At 44.6% G+C, this 17,813-nt stretch overlaps 1 protein-coding gene across 1 annotated transcript in view; it reads right to left on the bottom strand.

Moving 5' to 3' along the window:
- Window positions 1-1,153: 1,153 nt before the first annotated feature.
- TMEM241 (transmembrane protein 241) overlaps window positions 1,154-17,813 on the bottom strand; it is a 113,650-nt gene continuing 96,990 nt past the window's right edge. The window contains exons 14-15 of the mRNA XM_068993918.1: window positions 11,876-11,940; window positions 1,154-1,373 (exon numbers count right to left, since the gene is read on the bottom strand). Coding sequence (XP_068850019.1) covers window positions 1,313-1,373; window positions 11,876-11,940 — 126 coding nt within the window. The 3' untranslated portion in view covers window positions 1,154-1,312. The remainder of the gene's footprint in view (window positions 1,374-11,875; window positions 11,941-17,813) is intronic.

Below are 17,813 nucleotides of genomic sequence, written 5' to 3'. Positions count from 1 at the left end.
AACTATATATGTATAAAGGTCACTCTGAACATCTTTATCTTAAATGACAAGCAGAGACCGGGAAAAGACAAGGAAATGAATTTAAGGTACTCAAGGTCTACATATACTAATCCATTCCTATTTGTTTCATCTTCTGTTGCTTTTTGCAACAGCTTGGAGAAAAGGTGTGAGAAGAATGTCCTAACTCAGCTGACCTTAGTCTTCACAAGGCCAAGAATGGACAAGGCTTGTTTCCCAGATGCTGGAGATGGTCCTTCGTTACTGACATGAGTGTCCAATCCTGCAATGCCTGGATCCGGCCCAGACAGGACTCTCTGGACTTCACTACCTCTGACATCTCAAAATGACCAAAACTGACACCTAGCAGAGTATAATGTATTCAGAAAACCTCTTATGAGCCGGAATATTTACAGTTAGACATTATTTTCTTAAACCACCATCAAAGTTCAGAATCAAATGACCATTCCATGCAAATTCATTTCTTTGGACTCCCATAAAGGCAAGATTTAGAGTTTTACATTTGTAATCTGGCCTGAAAAATATATTTCAGGTTCCAATGATTTGAAAACTCTATCAGGGAATTACATGGGTTATGAATAAAAATATGTGTGTGTTTACATACTTATGTTTGTTTCATCCATCAGTGCTTATTCATCAGTGGTAATCATTACCCTTGGGTAATCATCAGTACCAATTTAACCTGATGGTGGGCCCAAAAGGGTGTTCAGAATTCAACACAACACACAACCACAGAAAGTCTTCAGTGCTGGAGAGAAACAGTGTCCTTGCTGGTGTCTTACTTGGCCTAGGACTCCCATTTGCCCCCCAACTCGGCCTCCAGGGGAAGCCCCCTCATGGAATTCTCTGTGTGCCCCTAAGTGAGTGAGTGTGGGTTTGAGGCAAGCCAACCTGACAGCAAGGAAAGGACATCCTCAGAGAAGACTTCAAGGTTGTGAAATTACAAAACAAAGCCAAAAATACGATACAATACCTCCACTACCCAGCAGTGAAAGCTTGCTTGCTGAAGGGTGTTTAATAAGGAGCATGCGCAGCAATCCAGGAAGGCGGAGCCATCCCCATACGGGTGAAACCCTGCATCTCTCTCTGCACACTTGCGCGCGGGGCTTATCAGCTGGACCTGGGGAGCCTCTCGACACAGTCCACTCACTCCCTGAAGCATCCTAGAGACCCCAGAAAGAGAGTTCTCCTTGCCGCAGCGAGCAGTAGCGCCTCTCCATCCTCGCTTTCCTCTTTCTATCACCTGGACAGAGTGGTGTTCTCCACTACAGCCTGGGATCCACTTTTCCCGGGTTTAGGAGCCCTTCCGCTCTGAGAAAATCAGCAAGGCCTCTCCAAATCCGCCGAGCAGGAGGCTGCGAGAAACAGCAAGAGGTCAGCTTTGCCCTCTCTGGAGCCTAGAGGCTGTGGACCTGTGGAGCTGCCCGGTGTCCACCTACCCCAGGACAAGTGATGCTCCCTCATCATGCAGCTGAGCATCCTGTCCCCTGCCCACACTGCCTGACTTCAAGTCAGGTCCCGGACTGCCCAGCCGTCCAGGGTAAACCTCAGCTGTCCCTCAGGGAGAAAGGTGACGTGTCCCAACCATCCTGACCATGTGATGCTGACTGCACTTCCTTACTGCTCTCTGGCCCAAACATAGGAGGAGGGCTTCCCACTGGTGCATTTTGCTACAGTGATGGATAAGAAACCATGCATGTATCCATAATGCTATGATTGCTGACAGTCTCTATGTCCTTTTATTTCATTTAGACTAACAGAACATTTAAAGACAAAATACAAATGGAGACTCAAGAATTTCCCACAAGAGCAGAAAGATCTATGGACAGTGAAAATGAAAAGTAGCAGAATGGAAGACTGAGAAAGAGGTGGATTTTACACGCCTAAAATGTAACACATTCAAAGGTTTGCACATTTTGTATTTTAAACTTCTCACTAGACACTCTAGTGTCTGTCTGAAGCCCCCATCATTCTTCCCTCAAAGCACCTCTGAGGCCTGGGCTGGGCCATGAGTAAAGGCTTGTGATGGGGGTCCCTGAGGATGAAGTGCTTTTGTTCAGAGGTGCCAACAGCCCTTCTGATGCCTTCTTCTTCCTTTTTTCTCCATTTAACCCCCAGCATCGCACTCTTCCTATATACACACTCCTCATGCATAGCCACACACAACACACTCATACTTGGGTAGTGGCACCTCCACAGTCCTAACATGTGTCTAAGGCATAAAATGTATGAGATACACTTAGGCCGTGTATATTCTGTTCTCACTGAAAAAAGTCACCTATGGCGGTGACTGTGACCTAAAGATAACATCTACCATGAACCATTTCCAATAAAGGAGTGAACTAAGTGGGAACAGGAAAACAATATGCCGAGTTCAAACGGTGCTCAGGTGTTTCTTGTTTTTTGGGTTTTTTTTTTTTTTTGGCTGCACCACATGGCATGTGGGATCTTAGTTCCCCAATCAGAAGTATTACAAACAGTGACAATAAGTCAATGAATTCTCTCTAACACACACTGAATTCATAATAATGTAGCTGAAGTTTGCTACAAACCAAACAGATTTCAGAGGACTTTCCTAGATCTATACTCATCATTTATAGCATTGCTTCTGGGAGAAACTGGGGACCAAGTTCCAAAAGACTGTATTTTTAAATACAACCCCATTGGACTTGTCCCTGGCGTAGTTTGGGGACAGACCTAGATGCTGGTAGGTTCTATCACTTCTTCTTTTGGATGAAGAAGGACCCAGGAAGGGGAAGCCACTTGTTCTGTACACAATGCATGTGTGCTGTCGTGTCTGAACTCTTTGCAACCCCATGGGCTGTAGCCCACCAGGCTCCTCTGTCCATGGAATTTTCCAGGCAAGAATACTGAAAATGAAATGAAATGGCAAAATCACCATTTCCTCCGCCAGGGAAGATCTTCCTAATTCAGGGATTGAACTCACGCCTCTTTCGTCTCCTGCATTGGCAGGCAGATTCTTTACCATTGAGCCACCTGGAAAGCCTGTTCTGCACACAGGCTCACCTCTAAAGACCCAGTTTTGCCTTCTAAGCCGATCTGCTGTTTCCTTCTGCATTCCTTCAAGAACACACACACCGTCTTCTTAAATCCCTGGATGAGCACAGAGTCACCGTGACCTGATGCGAGATCAGTACAGAACTCCGACTTGGGAAGAGTTTTATTTCTGCAAATGTAACAGGGGGTCAATCATTTCCACTAATCTTCCTTAATCACCGGGGAGAACAGGGTTTCGGCTGGCTCTTTGCCACCCTCCCTCCCCCAGCCTCAGAACAATGCTACAGTGTAATAACCTTGCATTGCATCCCTTGGTTTAGCGATTTAATAAAACACCGAGCAGCTTTAGAGAATGCTGACATGAAAACAAACCTGGCTCCGTTTACCCTTAAGAGCGCCAGGGAGGTGAGCTTTGATGCTGTTTTCTAAACAGCGGGAGACGCTGACACGGGGTGCAGGAATCTTAATAGCATTACAGCTGTTTAAGTCAGAGCTTTACTGAACTGTTTGCAAATCTTGTAATCCCCATCATTCCTGAAATGAACAAACTTCATGTAACGAAGGCATAAACATTCAGACTGCAGAGCCAGCCAGAAATAGTCATCACTCAATTCTCTTCCAGGGGGTTATTTATTTTCAGCATCTCTCCACTCTTTCTCTTCTCTCTGATCAGGAGCCAAAGGCCCCATCTCGAACTTACATTTATTATTGTGGTGATTCAATGAATTCCTATGGAACTTTCCAGACTGAGGACAGAGACTGTATCCTTTTCTCAGCTGTAGGCCTAGCACTTAACACAACACCCAATAAATAATTGCTCAGTGAGTGATGGAATTCTTATACCTGCTCCCCACTTTCCCATCTGGATTCCAAACTATTTTTTTCTCTTTTCCTCACCAAAATAAATGCACCGCTCCCTTGGGGACTTGCTCTGTGACAATTCACAATCTGATTAATTATTCTGTGTGGAAAGATAATGACTGTAGTTATTCAGAAGAGCTTTCTCAGCATTTTAAAGAAGAGGTTTCAGATTCTTAATTCCGCTAAAAAACTGCAGACACTGTGATCCTAGCTGCACTTTGGGGTATGTTGGAGGAAGTTCTTTCTTCACTCCGAAATTCACTCTTCTACAAATAGACTTAGGCAGTCTCTAAGCATTCCCCTAAAACTAAAGGCAAAGACATCTTTACTCAGAGATGATATAAGACCATTCTCTAAAGGTGAGGTTGAGACTAGGATCAAGTTGAAGTGACCACCATGTTTGTAACCCAGGGTCAATAGCAAGCCCAGTGAATGATGGGCAAAAATGAGAAGCTGATCACCAAATCCTACAAAGAGGCTGTGTTTTGGTGATTCCTTTCTCTCCTTGTACTTAAACTATTTCACAGGGAAAAGCGACTCTCCTCATCTAAAGAGTATTCAAAGAGGAAGCACCAACAACTATTAATAATTCTACGCAACAGAAACACCACTCCCAGTTCAGATTTTTTTTTTTTTTTTTTGAATGGGTTGAATTCCCTTTGCCAAAATTTTGGAATACTGGGAATTCATATTGGTACATAACCTAGAATGTTGTTAATTTAAAAACAAATAACTAAATATGAATCTGGATATTTAAATTACCGAGCTTGCAATAGATATTAAAATGCTGGGCTTTTATCATTAAAAAGAAGATAAGATAGCTGGACAAGAGCAGTTGCTTTTAATTAAAGGCTTTAAAAGTTGACCGACGTTGGGGGTGTGGGTTTATCCTTTTTCTTGAGTACAGGAGCCATTGATTGAGCTAACAGTGCCAGACAGAGAGATGGAAAGGTGAATGAAACAGCCCTTTCCGGGAGGATCTTCAGGCAGCAGGCAGGCAGGAAGTGTGGTACCTGCTGATGGAGGCACATAGTTGGGGAGGCAGGGGCTGCCAAGGACCTGAGCCTGGAGCTGACTCAAATCTCTAGTGACGAGATAAGTTCTTTAAGATCTTGCTGAAATTTCAAATGGCATTTTCTCCACGAATCACCACAAACCTTTAGATCCGTGATTCCCAACTGTGGTGATTCTGCCAATGAGAAGACCTTTGGCAAAGCCTGGACATGTTTTTTGGTTGTTGGAATTGAGGGGGCGTTACTGGCACCTGGTGAGGTGGGGCTTAGGCTTGCTGCTAAAAATTCTATGTGGTACAGGACGGCCCCTCACAGCAAAGAGGTCAACAGCACTGAGGGTGAAAAACCTTCAGACAATGAGCTATTTTGTGCATCTAAGCTGCTGCCCATCCAAAAAGATGGACAATGACATGTACCCTGGTCTCCTAGATGGTGACCTCACTGGGGTCTTGAACTGTGTCTACAGAACCCAGTAAGCACTTCTGGTAGAATGAATGAACATACAAGCAATGGAGGTGAGGGTGTCAGTGGATACAGGGTCCTTAGCCTCCGCTGGACTGCAGAGGGGTGGCTGTACAGCTTCTACTCACCTCCACCCACTCCAGCAACTGCTGCCATGTGGGCGTGCAAGCCCAACTTAAGCTGCTCCATATTTTTGAAAGAATCTGGAGATCTGGACTTTTACAGAGAAACCACCTGATTTCTAAATGTTGAATAATTTGAAAATTGAAAATCAAAGGGAAAAAAAAAAAGAAATGATAACTATGCAGACAAACATAGTCGGTCCAAACCAAACAGCCTTTTGTGACTCCTGATCAGTCTAGGTTCCCACAGGGCAGAGATGGGCCATGGATTTCTGCCCAGGATCCGATTAGCCGGTCACCCAGTCACAGCTTGAACACACCCAGTCTACGGACAGTGCAGACCAGCCCTGTGCAAAAGACAGGAAATCTGACACACAGTCTGACACTCCTCTTCTGGTGGTTCACTTTGTGGTCGGAAAATTCTTTGAGGCTGAAAACACACCATCCTTAAACTCAAGAGTTCTCAAGAATCAGGAAATTCCAAAGTCAAGGTTCCTTTTGCAATGATCGCACATGCTGTTTCCTTGACTTGGGTACACACAGCCCTTCTTTCCATCGTGTTCAGGGCATACCATGAAGTCCACAGGATGTGGGACAGCCTGTAGGCACGGCTCCCACAGACGACTGTGGGAACCTTCAGACTAAGCACGTCCTCCCCACTGCAGAGCATCTCATGCTTATTTCTTACACTCAGTTCAACACCTGGGTTTTGTTTTTTTTGTTTGTTTTTCTGAGTTCATTCTGAAATTATGTACAAAATATAGTCAATGAGAATTATTTGAAAAAAAAAATGCCATCAAGAATTGAGATAGTCACTATAAAGGCTGCTGTTGTTGTTCAGTCACTCAGTTGTATTTGACTCTCTGTGATCCCATGGACTGCTGCACACCAAGCTTCCCTGTCCTTCACTATCTCCCAGAGTTTTCTCAAACTCATGTCCATTGAATCAGTGATGCCATCCAACCATCTCATTCCTTTGTAGCCCCCTTCTCCTCCTGCCTTTGGTCTTTCCCAGGGTCTTTTCCAATGAGTCAGCTCTTCGCATCAGGTGGCCAAAGTATTAGAGCTTCAGTTTTAGCATCTTTGGTCCTTCCAAGGAATATTCAGGGTTGATTTCCTTTAGGATTGACTGGTTTGATGTTCTTGCTGTCCTAGGGACTCTCGAGAGTCTTCACCAGAACCACAGTTCAAAAGCATCAAATCTTTGGCGCTCAGCCTTCTTTGTGGTCCAACTCTCACATCCATATAAGACCACTGGAAAAACCATACCTTTGATGATATGGACCTTTGTTAGCAAAGTGATGTCTCTTCGTTTTAATATGCAGTCTAGGTTTGTCATAGCTTTTCTTCCAAGGAGCAAGCATCTTTTAATTTCATGGCTGCTGTCACCAGGCACAGTGATTTTGGAGCCCAAGATAATAAAGTCTGTCACTCTATTTTTTTCCCCATCTATTTTCCATAAAGTGATGGGCCCAGATGCCATGATATTAGATGAAGGTTAAGGTATAGAAACTGGGGGAACAGTCTCAAGGATGCACCCGGATACCTTGGTGGTTGGGTTTCTGGACGTCAACCCACCATCTGGGTTCTGCCTTCCCGGGAGGACAGGTGAGGGGGAGAAGGAGGGACTGTAGGGTCAGCTCCCGCCCCCGGCCCCAGCTCTAGTTCCAAATTGCTAAGTCTCACCATAGGCACCTTTTGCCCCTCTGTTCTTCCCTATCTTCCCAGGGCCAGAGGGACCAAGTCCTCCTCCACCCACAGCCTGGCTAAGCCTCTCCCTTCTGCATCAGGTCCAGTTTCAAGCCCCTCCCTATCACCCTGGCCTCTCTCTCTCCTCTGTTCTTCACACCCACTGTGCATACAAATACTTACTATCCAAGACTTCCCTGGTGGTCCAATGGCTTAAAAACAAAAAACAAAACCACCACCACCAACAAAAACTCCACACTCCCAATGCAGGGAGCACAGGTCTGATCCCTGGTTGGGAAAGCTCACACATGCTGTGCGGCAGTGGCACGGCCAAATATATAAATATATATTTATTTTAAAAAAGTTACTATCCTACCTGAGAAATTATCTTTATGACTTCTTCTCCTGAAAACTCAAGGGCTGGATGGTGTCTTATGCTCCTTAATGACTTCCACATGCTTTGCATACAACCAGTCACTCAATACATATTTTTTGTTAATTCACAGAAATATAACTTATAGTATTAAAAATCCAAGGCAGTGAGATCCTTTTCCTAAAAATGTTCCACTGCACATTCTTAGTTCACTGTGTCAGTCTCTGAACAAGAAATAGGGCCAATGTGTCTTAGGTAATGCTCCTTCTGTATTGCTGCCGAATCATCCAGATACCCCTTACAAATGATCAGACTGGTGGGAAGAGAAACATTAGAGGTTGCCTCAAATGGTAAAGAATCCACCTACAATGCAAGAGACCTAGGTTCGATCCCTGGATTGGGAAGATCCCCTGGAGGAGGAAATGGCTCTTCACTCCAGTATTCTTGCCTGGTGACTCCTGTGGACAAAGAAGCCTGATGGGCTACAGTCCACGGGGTCACAAAGAGTCGGACATGACTGACCAATTAATACTTCCTTTCCTTTCTCCCAGTCACCTAGTAGCTCTAAAATCTTGGGGAAAAAAACAGTTAAGTGTCTGAACCTTAGCTTCTCTATCTTTAAAACGGGACTAGGGAACTTCCCTGGCAGTCCAGTGGTTAAGACTCCTTGCTTCAAATGCAGGGGTGCAGATTCGATCCCTGGTCAGGGAACAGAAATCCCACATGCCATGCACAGCCAAAAAAAATTTTTTTTAATTAAAATGGGGGCTAACTTGGAGGGCTGCTGTGAAAGTTAATGAGATATATAATATTAATATGAAAATGTCTGAAATATAGTAGTTGGTCAATAAATGGTTAGTTATTACTAAAAAGGAGAGAAGAGATTATGAGCAGGAGGAAGAGGATGGTGCAGAAATATTTCTTAACTTTTCTTTCCCTTCCATTTTTCTTCTTAGGGCAGGAAGTGCCCCATTAGGGGCTCCTGAGAGAAGCTGAAAACCACTTTCACAGAATGCCATGAGCAAAAAGATTCATTTCTGTCAGTGTGGATGGTTTAGATACAGACCTGCTCCCTGGAGAAGGGAAGGGGGTGGCAACCCACTCCAGTATTCTTGCCTGGAGAATCCCATGGACAGAGGAGCCTGGTGGGCTATAGTCCTTGGGGTCTCAAAGAGTCAGACATGACTGAACAACTAACACCAGGCAGGAAGATAAGTAACTACGGACATCCCAGGGGCAGCGACTTTTCACTTTTATCCAAGAGTTGGCCCTGACACATACTGGGTCCCAGAAAATATCTGTTTATTGAACAAACCCCTTCCAGCCCAAAGCCACAGGAGATGCAAAGTTGCCTCTTGGACTTCCTCATCATGGTATTCCCAGAGCCTGGTCCTGCCCCTCACATTCATCTTGCAGGAACCTCATACTGATGTTTAAACTTGATACCATTTGTGTGTGTGTGTGTGTGAGAGAGAGAGAGAGAGAGTTGGGGCAGGGGGGCTATGACAGCACAAGATGGGGGATTATTTACAAGTTGTCCTGGGGGGCAGGAGGCTGCCTTGGACACATGGGGCCTAGTAGTGGCCCCATCAACCTGCACTGTGGCCTTGGAGCAAAAGGTAACAGTTCTGCAGGTCCAATGTTGAAACCAATGCAAAAACTGGGGGAAGTGGTGAAGAAAGCCAACCCTTAGGATTACTCTCATACCAAGCGAGAGAGGCGCTTCCCTGGTAGCTCAGTGGTAAAGAATCCGCCTGCACATGCAGGAGACACAGGTTCGATCCCTGGGTCAGAAAGATCCCCCAGAGAAGGAAATGGAAACCCATTCCAGTATTCTTGCCTGGAGAATTCCAGGGAGAGAGGAGCCTGGGAGGCTATAGTTCATGGGGTTGCAAAAGAGTCAGACACGATACGGATTTTCTAGGACTATCCCTTATTTCAGCAAAACTAAATAAAATGCTTTTCTTTTCATCATACTGGTAAAGAAATGTAAAAACCTCCAAAACTTGTCTGCAATTCAGTTCTGGAGTGCCATCCTTGGTGCTGGGAGTCGGGGCGGGTATTGCCAAATAACATATTCAAACTGGAATGGAAATAAGCATTATATAACTTCAAGTGGACCTAGGCTTGTTTTTCATTTTTAAAACAGAGGTTAAGAAACTAAGTAGCGAGAACCAACATGAATTATTCTCCTTAAGGTGCTGCATTAGTGATTTAGGCCATATAGCAGGTAGCTGTGGTCTCAGGAAAGGAAAGCTGTGGGTCATCAGGCCAGCAGCTGGCAAGCTGGGTCAAGACTTGGGAAGGACTGACCCATGTCCGGGTCATTGAGAGGCTCGGCAGGCTCAGCGCGACAAGCACCGCTCAGCGTGGTTTCACTTTATAGACAATAGAGCCCACCTCCCTCCGCACAGACTTCCCTGGCCAAACAGTGCATTGTCCTCACCATCAGACCAAACTCGTGTGACTTCTGGAAAGTGGAGACCATGGAAACAGAGGATCTATACTTTTTGCTGGATGCATTGCATTTCTGTATTGTCGTAAATGTCTCCTACTGAATCTTTATTCATTAGGAACTGATCTTCTCGTCAGCTGATGGATTCTGATTCTGAGAACTGACTTGGGTTTGGAAACTGGCCAAGAATTGTCATTTTAAACTAGGTAAATGATCTCTGCCTTCTGCTTATCCATTTTTGATACATTTCTATTATAACTTGTTAAGCAACAGTCTTGATGACTCTCCATCCTTTTCCTAAGTTAACCCTACACCAGCTGCCTTTCAATTTTGCTGCCTATTATGGTAGTTTTGATTCCCTTGCTTATGGTGCAAATAGCATACATTACTATATAGATTTAATAGATATATATATAGATATATCTATACTTATATATATAAGTATAGGACTTCCCTGGTTGGTCTGGAGGTTAAGAAACCGCCTTCCAATACAGGAGACATGGATTTGATCCCTGGTCCCAGAACTAAGATCCCACATGCCACGGGGCAACTAAGCCTGCATGCAGCAACCAAGACCTAGCATAGCCAAAAATTATAAAATAAAATACCTAAGTATTAGTGTGCATGCCAAGTCGCTTCAGTTGTGTCCGACTCTTTGCAACCCTATGGAAGATGGCCCACCAGGGTGGGATTCTCCAGGCAAGAATACTGGAGTGGGTTGCCATGCTCTCCTCCAGGGGATCTTCCTGATCCAGAGATCGAACCCAAGTCTCTAAAGTCTCCTGCATTTGGCAGGCAGGTTCTTTACCACTAGCGCCACCTGGGAAGCCCTACCGAAGTACATAGCCCCCAAAATGGCATGCCCACTGATTGAGGGGAGCAACAGCAGTCCGAACAGTTTAAACTCACCATCATTCCCCACCTCACCTTCACCCTCCCTGAAGATGACAACCACGACCCTTGGTGATCATCATGTCAACTGGTTTGAATATTAGTAAGCTGGAGTAGATCAAAGTCTTAATGTGCTCAGTTGCCAAGCAGCAGTCTGTGTACAAGGTTCAGGGGCAGAACCCTACCACCTTACCTTCCACACAGCAGACCGGGGAACGTGATTTTAAAGTAGGAGCGTGTGGCTGCTCTGCTCAAAAATCCTTGGATCACTCCTCCCCGCCTCCACTCATGGTAAAGCCAAGCCCTTATAATGGCCTTTAAGAACCCACATGGTCAACCACCTACTACCTCTCCAGCCTCATCTCCTACCACTCTCGCCCAGCAAGCTGCTCCGGTCACATTGCTCCTTGAGCAAACAAAGCACTCTCCCACCTCAGGGCCTTTCCAATTTCTGTTACCCCCCGGCCAGTGTCCCCAGGGCTCACTCCCCCACTTCTTCAGGTCTGTGCTCAAATATGGGAGGGAGAAGCAGTGCTGTCTTTAAGCAAATGGGTGAGTGCATTCTAAACGAGGATGGTTTGGAGCTGAAGAGAAAAATGAACTGAAGGATCAAAGGAAGAAACACAAACAGTTATAGTCACAGTTAAAGTTATAGTTATATATTTATAGTTACAGTTGTAGTTATATATACACACATAATTAGTGGTTCACCCACAGTGGTTACTCTTGTGTGGATGAGTGGCTGAAAGGTGTCCTGGTGAGGCTCTGCTTCCTGAATGCTGGCTGTACTAGATATAATATATTCAGTTTGTGAAAATATTCATGATATAAGTACTCTTCTGAATGTATGTTTATTTATATATCCATAGGACATACACCCCAAACATGCGCACTAACATTGGAGAGCAAATATTAGTATCCCAAGGAAAACCAAAGAACTTATTTTCCTCTCCTTTCTCTGCTAAAGACTTACCATCCCATGGTTTCCCTGGTCAGAATTATATCAAACAGCAACATTGATAAGCCAGACGTGATCACCTGCAGAAACAATTTCAGCAAAAGGTCATCAGCGCAGCAGGACCTTGGTGACCTTCTCCAAAGCCATTAGTTGGTGGCAGTGCAGATCCCAGACATCAGCTATGTCTTCCCACTCTGTCTTCCCCGCCCCCCACCCCAACACATCCTAGTCCCTGGTGTTTCACAGAAAATGCTAAGTCCTCTTCTGTTTTGAGATGAGAATCTTCAAAGAAGCATTTAATTTCCAAATTTTTCAAAAGAGGAGGCACACAACTAAAATCACACTCCTCTCTCTCCAGGGCAATGGCAGAGCAAGAATACCTGTTTCCATCTTGTCTCAGCTGCACAACAAGAACCCCCAAGGTCAGAAGTATCTATCCACCCATTTCCAGATCCTCCAGCTAAAAACCGAGATGCCGACCCACCTTCTCCAACAGCACTGTTTCTCGCCCTGTCCTAATGTCCCTGTCTTTCTGGCCCAATGCACATATTCTGAGAAACCAGGTTCTTCCTAAGAGACGGAGCAATGACGTCATTAATTATTTGCAAACATTTAGGAGCCAGTAAATGGGCTTCCCTGGCGGCTCAGCAGTAAAGAACCCATCTGCAACGCAGGAGGTAAAAGAGATGAGGATTTGATCCCTGGGTCAAGAAGATCCCCTGAAGGAGGGCATGGCAACCCACTCCAGTATTCTTGCTGGAAAATCCCATGGACAGAGGAGCCTTATGGTCTATGATCGATGGGGTCACACACAGTCAGACATGACTGAAGCAGTGACTGAGCAGAATACATGAGGTAAAGGAGAGAAAAGAGTTACTCCACATTTCTCAGCGCTAGAAATTCCAAAAAAACCCTTTTAGAAGTGGCAGTGATGGGACTCAGACCCCCGAGATGCCTCTAAAAAGTCAACACAAAAAGTTTTGAGAACCAAAGACCAACTCTGAAATGCCGGCTCAGGTAAGATTTTTTTTTTTTTCTCCCAGGATTCTGCACTCTGGAATGCAAAGCAGCTTCTGTGAGGAAAGTTACTGAAAGAACTTGCCTCTCTGCAATGAGAAGTAAAAAGCAGGCTGTATCAGGACAGGTCACTCAGGCTGCGTGTCCTCAGAGATATCAACTACCAACTCACTCAAAGGGATGTCATGTCCTGTCTTGGAGGCCTCTTCAGGCCCCAAGATGGGAACAAGGCAGCAAGCAGACGGTCAGAAGAAGGGAGTATGGAGTATGGTGTTTAAGAATCCATCTTCCAATTCAGGGGACATGGGTTTGATTCCTGGTCAGGGAACGAAGGTCCCATGTGTTGTGGGGCAACTAAGCCCATGCAACCACAATGAATGAGCCTGTGCACCATGGCTAGAGAAAGACCACGCTGCAAAGAAGAACCAGTGCAGCCAGACATGTTTTTCAACAATTAAAAAAATAAGAAGGAGGCAGTATGTTTGATGAGTCTCATCTTCACTCATTTACCATCTCAAAAAGAAGGCTGTAAATATAAACCTGGAACTCTCAGTATAGAAACCTTGTGAGATCTTAGAACCCTTGTAATAGTTTATTCATTTAAGGTCACTTTCTATTTGCTTCCCTGTATCGATCTGCACCTAAAAACCTTGACAACAAAAAAGAACCTGTGGTGTCTTCAGGAACAAAAAAGAAGTGACAACAAAGTCAGAGAGACAGCTGCAAAGCAAAACGCAAAGGACGAGAGGAAATATTTCTCAAAGTGAAAACGGAGTGCTGGCTTTTATCTTAAAGAGCTTTTATCTCAAAGAGTACCTCTTCTTCCCCCATCCTCCCCTCTTCTTGTTTGACATTTTATTTAGGACTTCTGCATCTATGGTCATAAACGAAGTGGGCCTAAAATGTATTATCTTGCAATGCGATTGTCTAGTTTGAGAAGCAAGGTTATACAAACCACATAAGTTAATACATCAGCCTCCCTGCCTCTTTTTCTGTAAAAGATAAAGATGGTCTTTACTGGGGTCTCCACTCTGACCTGACCACCCCTGGACCTGGAGGTTCTAGTTGAAAGTGAGAAGTGAAAGTGTCAGTCACTCATTCGCGTGCGACTCTTTGTGACCCCATGGATGTAGCCCATCAGGCTCCTCTGTCTGTGGGATTTCCCAGGAATAATACTGGAGCGGGTTGCCATTTCCTTCTCCAGGGGATCTTCCTGACCGAGGGACCAAACCCAGGTCTCCTGCATGGCAGGCAGATTCTTTACATCGGAGTCACCAGGGAAGCCCTAATTGGGGTGGCCTTTAACGGCCACTGTCCTAATCAAATCCTCTCTTTCTCCTGGATTCAAGTTTGTTATTTTCAGTTTTTCCAAAAATATTTTTCATCTAGGTTTTCCATTCATTAACATTCAGCAGTCTGTAGAAATATTATTCTATCTCATTTGTGCCCATTTTTATCATCTTCCCTTTTATTCTTCCTTTATCATTTTCTCATATTTTTTCTCTTTTCTTCTTCAGTCTCAACCAAAGTTAATCTTAATCTCATTAATCCCTCTTTACTTTTGCAACTTTCTGCACATTTCCTGGGAGAGTGCCAGCCGAGATTTATTTCTTGGGATTGCTGAAAAAGCCTCTGTGGTACTGAGGGAGGTTAGCGACAGCGAAATTTCTGAAGCCTTTCTTAACTCTTCACCATTATCTTCATCTCCTTTACCCTTTTTACCAGCTCTTGTCTTTTTTTTTTTTTTTTTGCCAACTTTATTCCTCAATAAAGTTGGCAAATGTAACTGTATATATTTCACTTGCACACCATAACTGGATATACATACACATACATGGCCTGCTCTGAGTGGCTTCTCTAATGGCTTTTTAAAAAAATATTTTTATTTATTTGATGGTGCCAGCTCCTAGTTGTGGCATGTCAGATCTAGTTCCCTGACCAGGGATGGAACCGGGGCCCCCTGCCTTGGGAGCTTGGAGTCTTAGCCAATGGACCACCAGGGAAGTCCTTCCAGTGGCTTTTTCCATATGACCTTCAGTCTCCTCTGTGACACTGTCACCTCCCACATGTCCTGCAACAGTCACAGCCAAGATCTTACGTCTCTAGCCCTCTGCAGGTTTCTTTTAGCTCAGAAGGAATCTTGTCTGCCGTGAAATAGACAGCTGGCCTGCTTGTTCCTATTAACCGCACCTTTTGCCAAGAAAAACACCTCTGAAAATTTTCAAACCAGTTCTGACTTGAAAATAAGGTTGGTTTAGTAGCCAGACCGGTGCCTTTCCATCTGCTGCTTCCTGGAAACGTTTGCATGGTCTCTTGCCTTTCTCCTGGGCCCCTCTTTCAAACATCTCTATATTTTCCCCTCTCGTGGAGCAAATTTTCTGCTGGCTGAGACACTCAGTGAAATCTCACAAAGAGATCTGTCTTATTTCTGTATGGAATTTAAAGTGACCTTGTTTGTTCTATAGCACTTCTGGGGAGTTAGATGGGCCATTTTTTAATCTATTTCCAGAAGGACCCTTAGTTCCTTAGGCTTCTCTGCTATCTGGGTTTGGTTTTGTTTTTTAGACTTCTTTTTTTTTTGGTAATGTGAACCATTTTTTAAAAGTCTTTATTGAATCTGTGGGCTTCCCAGGTGGTGCTAGTGATAAAGAACCCACCTGTCAATGCAGGAGATGTAAGAGACATGGGTTCGATCCCTGGGTCAGGAAGATCCCTTCGAGGAGGGCATGGCAAGCCACTTCAGTATTCTTGCCAGGAGAATCCCATGGACAAGGGAGCCTGGCGGGCTACTGTCCATGGGGCTGCAAAGAGTTGGATACTACTGAAGCGACAATGTGCTCACATGCATTGAATCTGACAATATCGCTTTTGTTTTTTATGTTTTATTTTGTTGGCCACAAGGTATGTGGGATCTCAGCTCTTCAGCCAGGGACTGAACCCTTACCCCCTGCATTGGAAGGTGATGTCTTAACCATTGGACGGCCAGGGAGATCCCTTCTCTGCTTTCTTTACTTCCATAACCAGCCCCAAGCATCAGCTCTCTTTTTAAAGCAGCTCTCTTTTCTCATTCTCCCCGCCTCCTGCCCCATCCCACGTGTGTGTGTGTGTGTGTGTGTGTGTGGACACACACGGTCACCGAAGTTCGACCACTTCACAAAAGTCACTGTATAAGAGATGAATAGCAGCCGGTCACACTTCACTGAGGGGCGGACACTGGGCAGGTGGCCAGCCCAACTTACCCACACACCGACCTCACCCTGTATGAACTTCAAATTCATGCCTCAGCAAATTGACAGCTTTCCATATGCCATGGGGCTTCAGGGCTGCTCAAAAACACTGGAAAGTGTGAATGATAAATCTGCTTGTGCCAAGAGTCCACTTCACTTCTAATTCCACTGAGGAACAAATAGAAACCAGGAATAGCTGACTATGCAGGTCTGGGTACTGAGTGTCCCACGCACATACACCTGAGGGCAGAACTTGAGAGGTGCAATCAACCCCCTAAGCTCAGAGGTGGGGAAACTGACCCAGAGACAGTGTGTGATTGGACTCCAGGGCCTGGCAACTTCATGTCAGGGAGCCATGGAGCCCAGGCTCTGACCCCCAGGTCAGCTTCCTCTCACAGCCACAGAAGACCCAAGGGAGCTCCATATAGCCTTTTCGAAAATAAGAACCCACTAAAAGCCGGGACCCAAATATCTGCAAACCCATGTTTGCAGCAGCGTTATTCACAATAGCTAAAATCTGGAAGCAACCCAAGTGTCCATCAAGGGATGAATGAGTAAGTTAAACCTGGTATATATGTACAATGGAATGTTTTTCAGCCTTAAAGAGAAAGGAAATTTTGACATATGCTACAACATGAGTAAACCTGGTAGACATTAAGCTCAGTGAAATCAACCAGACACAGATAAGGACTGTATGATTCCACTTATATGAGGTACTTAGAACAGCTGAACTCATAAAGGTAGAAAGCAGAATGAATTTTACCAGAGTCTGAGAAGGACAGGAGTGGGAAGTTAGCATTTAATGGGTACAGAGTTTCAATTTAGGTTGATGAAAAAATTCTGGAGATGGATGTCAGTAAAAGCATAAACTTTTTTTTTTTTTTAACCTTTAAAATGGCTAAAATCTGCTCATGAGAAAGACTCCAAGTTACTCTTGGGACTTGCCATTCAAGAGATGGGAGTAGCAGCCATTACTGCCAATTATTGTTCTTGCGCTCGAACAGCATTTTAAAAAATACAAATGTTTCCCCAAAGAAGAAAGAGTCCTGTGGTCTCAGGAATGTCTCCCTTGCACACATGCAGACCTGAATGACAAACACCAGGACCTGCCGCAGTCTGGGCTGCCAACAACAGCAGAACTCAATACATTGTGTCAACGGCGGGGCTTTGAACTTCCTGGCTTTGTCAACGAATGTCACAACCTCTGTGTTCTTTAAACAGATTTTGGTATTTTAAGCAGATCAGGTTTGTCTTTTAAACATTCATTTCGATCCCGAGACAAATTTCCTGTTTGTTTAAAGGAAAATAAAGAGGAGCAGTTGTTAGTGGAACCTGCCAGAGTCAAGGATTTGGAAGAGAATCAGAAATTTAGCTTTATTGTTTACTATTGTTTTGATGTTGTTGTTGTCTGTTGAAATACATATGACTTAAGCAAAACGTGACCACGTCAGAACATGTATGAGGCCCTTCACCATAACTGCCCCAAGTTTCAGCCAGGCACCTCCCACATAAATAGGTTATAGTTTTTCAAACACTGTTGTATCCCATCTCTTGCCTTTGCCCAGCAAGTTCTCTCCACTTAGAATAGTTTCATAAACTTCCTCAAACAATTCCTACTCACCTTTTGAAAATACATTTCTAGAAATCTTTTCCTGACCCTGACTGCCATTCACAGATCCGAGTGGATCAGGAGCTTCTAGGGGCTTCCA

Source organism: Capricornis sumatraensis, chromosome 21 (assembly GCF_032405125.1).
Source record: "Capricornis sumatraensis isolate serow.1 chromosome 21, serow.2, whole genome shotgun sequence".
Lineage (NCBI taxonomy): Eukaryota > Metazoa > Chordata > Mammalia > Artiodactyla > Bovidae > Capricornis > Capricornis sumatraensis.
The sequence above is the reverse complement of the archived record's forward strand: the minus strand, read 5'-3'. Positions and strand labels throughout refer to the sequence as shown.